Here is a 2,897-nt window from a genome sequence, read left to right as displayed (position 1 = left end):
TTTGTGTTTCCATTTTGTTATAGTATGATTAAGATTTACAATTTATTTTGTATATAAATTGATATTTTAAACATTTCTCCAATCGAGTTAATGTCTGATTAAATTGTGATACCAACTCAATCAGAGGTTTAAAGTTAGTAGAGATATAACCATATGAGTGGTTTTTTTTTTCTGGCCTGTGTAAAAAACTTAAAAATTATATCAAAATTGAAATAAAGATAAAATTTTGATTAAAGTGGTAAAATTGAGATTCTATAAATACTATTGTCATAAGTCCAAATCTTTTTATTTGTGAGTTTTTTTAATTAATTTTATTAAAATATAAAATAAAAATATCATTATAATAATATAATTTATTTTGTACCTAAAAATATTTTAATTATTTTCTTTAATTAAATTGATGTTGGGTTAATTTAGCTGGTTAATTCAGTCAAGTATTTAAAGTTAGTAAATATAATAATTTGATAAGTTACACCAGAAATCACGAGAACAACATTAAATTATGCATTTATTCCGATAAATAGTAAAATACACAAAATGGGGAATATAAACAAAAAAGGGGGAGGAGGGGTGATTCAATTGGCTTTCCTGCAGTTCGTCCTGATTTGACCGCTTGTTCCAGTGAGTGGGCTAAGGTTTCCCATCTTTACCATCGCATTAGCAAAATCTGTGGTGAAAGATCCCAAGTTGGAACTATAAGCATTAACCTGAGAATCTGTGGAACCCCCACTAAATAGCTGTTGATCAGAGTGTAATAACCCTTTCTGCCCCTGCAAATTCTTGAAATATGCATTGTCAAATGATGTGGAGCTTGTGGTATCCAGTGGGGACAGGCTGTTGTCTCCACCATTGCTTGGGCAGTTCGCTCTTAACGATGTCGCGAAGGTGGAGTCGATGTTGGTTTCATTGTAGATTCTTGTCCGGAAAGTGGTACACCTGGCTTGTCCGATGGTGTGAGATCCTGACCAAATTAAATCCATAAATTAACATCATTCATTTCCTCTAATGTTTGCAACTTTGCATGAATTTGGTAAGAATATGTTCTTTGATAGTTATACCTGAGAGGGCTACCATTTCTTTAGCAGTGAAACCTTTGTTTGAAAAAGCAGTGATGAGACCACTAAGATTCAAAGTTGGAGCAGGGATGTTGGAATTAGCAGCACTCAAGCTTGCAGTGGTTGAATCTCTTCTACCCAAAAGAACTATCCAACTAGGCCCTCCAAGCTGGGAATAAGAAGCATCGAAGCATGAAAACTGAGCTCATTTCTTATTAATTAAATAAGCCTAATCAAGTGAGTTGGAACAGTTTGATTATAATCTCGAATCAAGTTCAAATTATAAAATTAAGACTCGATCCAGCTTGGGTTTCATATTTCGAGTTCTAGCTCCAACTATCCATTCCAGCAGCGAAGAGAACAGAACCGTAAAATAACCAAGATCATTTTACTTACAGCAACAACAGAATCACGAGCAGCAACTGCAACAATATCAGCACAAGAAACAACACCAGGGCACAAACTCTCCACCTGAGATTTGATGGTATCAATAACTTCAAATCCCCTGGCTGAATTGCTGTTTGGAACAGCTGTTTTTTCTCCTGTCATATTTGCTGTATCATCCAACAGTATGGATCCATCGCATCCCTGCAATTCATTACATAACAAACTTTTATTTCATACATGATCATGTTAGCTAGATTCTTTAAAACCATTTCCCAGCTTTTGTTTTGCTCAAAATCAAATCCTTTTTGTGTAAACTATTTACAGATTGTGGATGAAAAGTTATTACGAAATACTCTGCGTTCTCTACGTAGCAGAGCTCATAAAGTTTTATGCTTCATTTGTCTGGACCGTTAGGATCATGTTCCTAAAAATGAATTTTAAGTTTATGGTGCAATTTGTGTTTCATATATGAGTATCTCCAAATATGTAAAAACATCGGACACATATCTGTAACATCTCTCAAAAGCAAACATGAAATGATGACGGTATGCAAAATTACAAAAGAATAAAACAATGGTTTTTTTAATATACTATATTTAAATGAATAAATTATTTTAACTAAACAATCATGCAGCATGTTTTTCTAATGTCTTTGACACAGTAAAAAATGACGGCATCTAAAATAGCAATCATACGTTGTTTTGAGTGTCGGTCAGGACATTTTTTGTTTTGTATCTTTTGTAGTAGTAGTAATAATAACCGATTTCCAGAATATAAATTTGATTATTACAGACATGCAAATGGAACTGATTAAAAGGAAAAAAAAAAAAAAGACGACTTGCATTGACAAAGCAATCGTGGAAATGAAGACGAAGCAAAGAAGCCCCCATGCGAGCTTCATTGGACACAGCAGAGTTGACTGCTGATTTAATGGTGGAAAGTGCTTTAGGGCATGTTGTTGAATAGAAGGTAGAGGACAACTGGGCAGTGGCCATATTCATAAGAAGAAATAAAACCATTCCTAGGAGGAATCTCAACTTGTTAGAAGGGGAACAAGTTTTGGAAGCCATGGATAACAAATTGGAAACAAATCAAAAACAGGAATGTATAGCGAAGGAAGGGTTCAAGTATAGAGGTGATTAAATAGATGTTGAGGAATTGCACTATTTATATAGACCTATATGCCTTAGAGGAGGGGGATGAACTGTTTTACAAGTAAAGAATGGGTTAATTTGGGTGACAGCTAAAATCATTGAATAAAAATATCAACTTACAAATCAAGGATCTGTCCTGTTCCTCTACAAACACTATGTAAGAATTAAAGCATATCCGAGCCAATTATAATAATATTTTGTTTTGTTTTAAAATTACTTTTTTTTTATCAACCAAATTTCATTTTTGTTTTAAATTCAACGTAAAAAAATATAGTTAAAAATAAGAAATAAAGAAAATAGC

At 33.1% G+C, this 2,897-nt stretch overlaps 1 protein-coding gene across 1 annotated transcript; it reads right to left on the bottom strand.

Moving 5' to 3' along the window:
* Nucleotides 1-481: 481 nt before the first annotated feature.
* Nucleotides 482-2,512, bottom strand: LOC107914564 (cationic peroxidase 1-like). Its single transcript, NM_001327110.1, is given in 4 exon segments — nucleotides 482-961; nucleotides 1,059-1,224; nucleotides 1,452-1,643; nucleotides 2,285-2,512. Coding segments are annotated over 4 exon segments (972 nt in total). The 3' UTR covers nucleotides 482-575.
* Between the last annotated feature and the right edge of the window lie 385 nt (nucleotides 2,513-2,897).

Source organism: Gossypium hirsutum, chromosome A10, assembly GCF_007990345.1.
Source record: "Gossypium hirsutum isolate 1008001.06 chromosome A10, Gossypium_hirsutum_v2.1, whole genome shotgun sequence".
Classification (NCBI taxonomy): Eukaryota; Viridiplantae; Streptophyta; class Magnoliopsida; order Malvales; family Malvaceae; genus Gossypium; species Gossypium hirsutum.
Note: the sequence above shows the minus strand (reverse complement) of the source record. Positions and strands in the feature narration are given on the sequence as shown.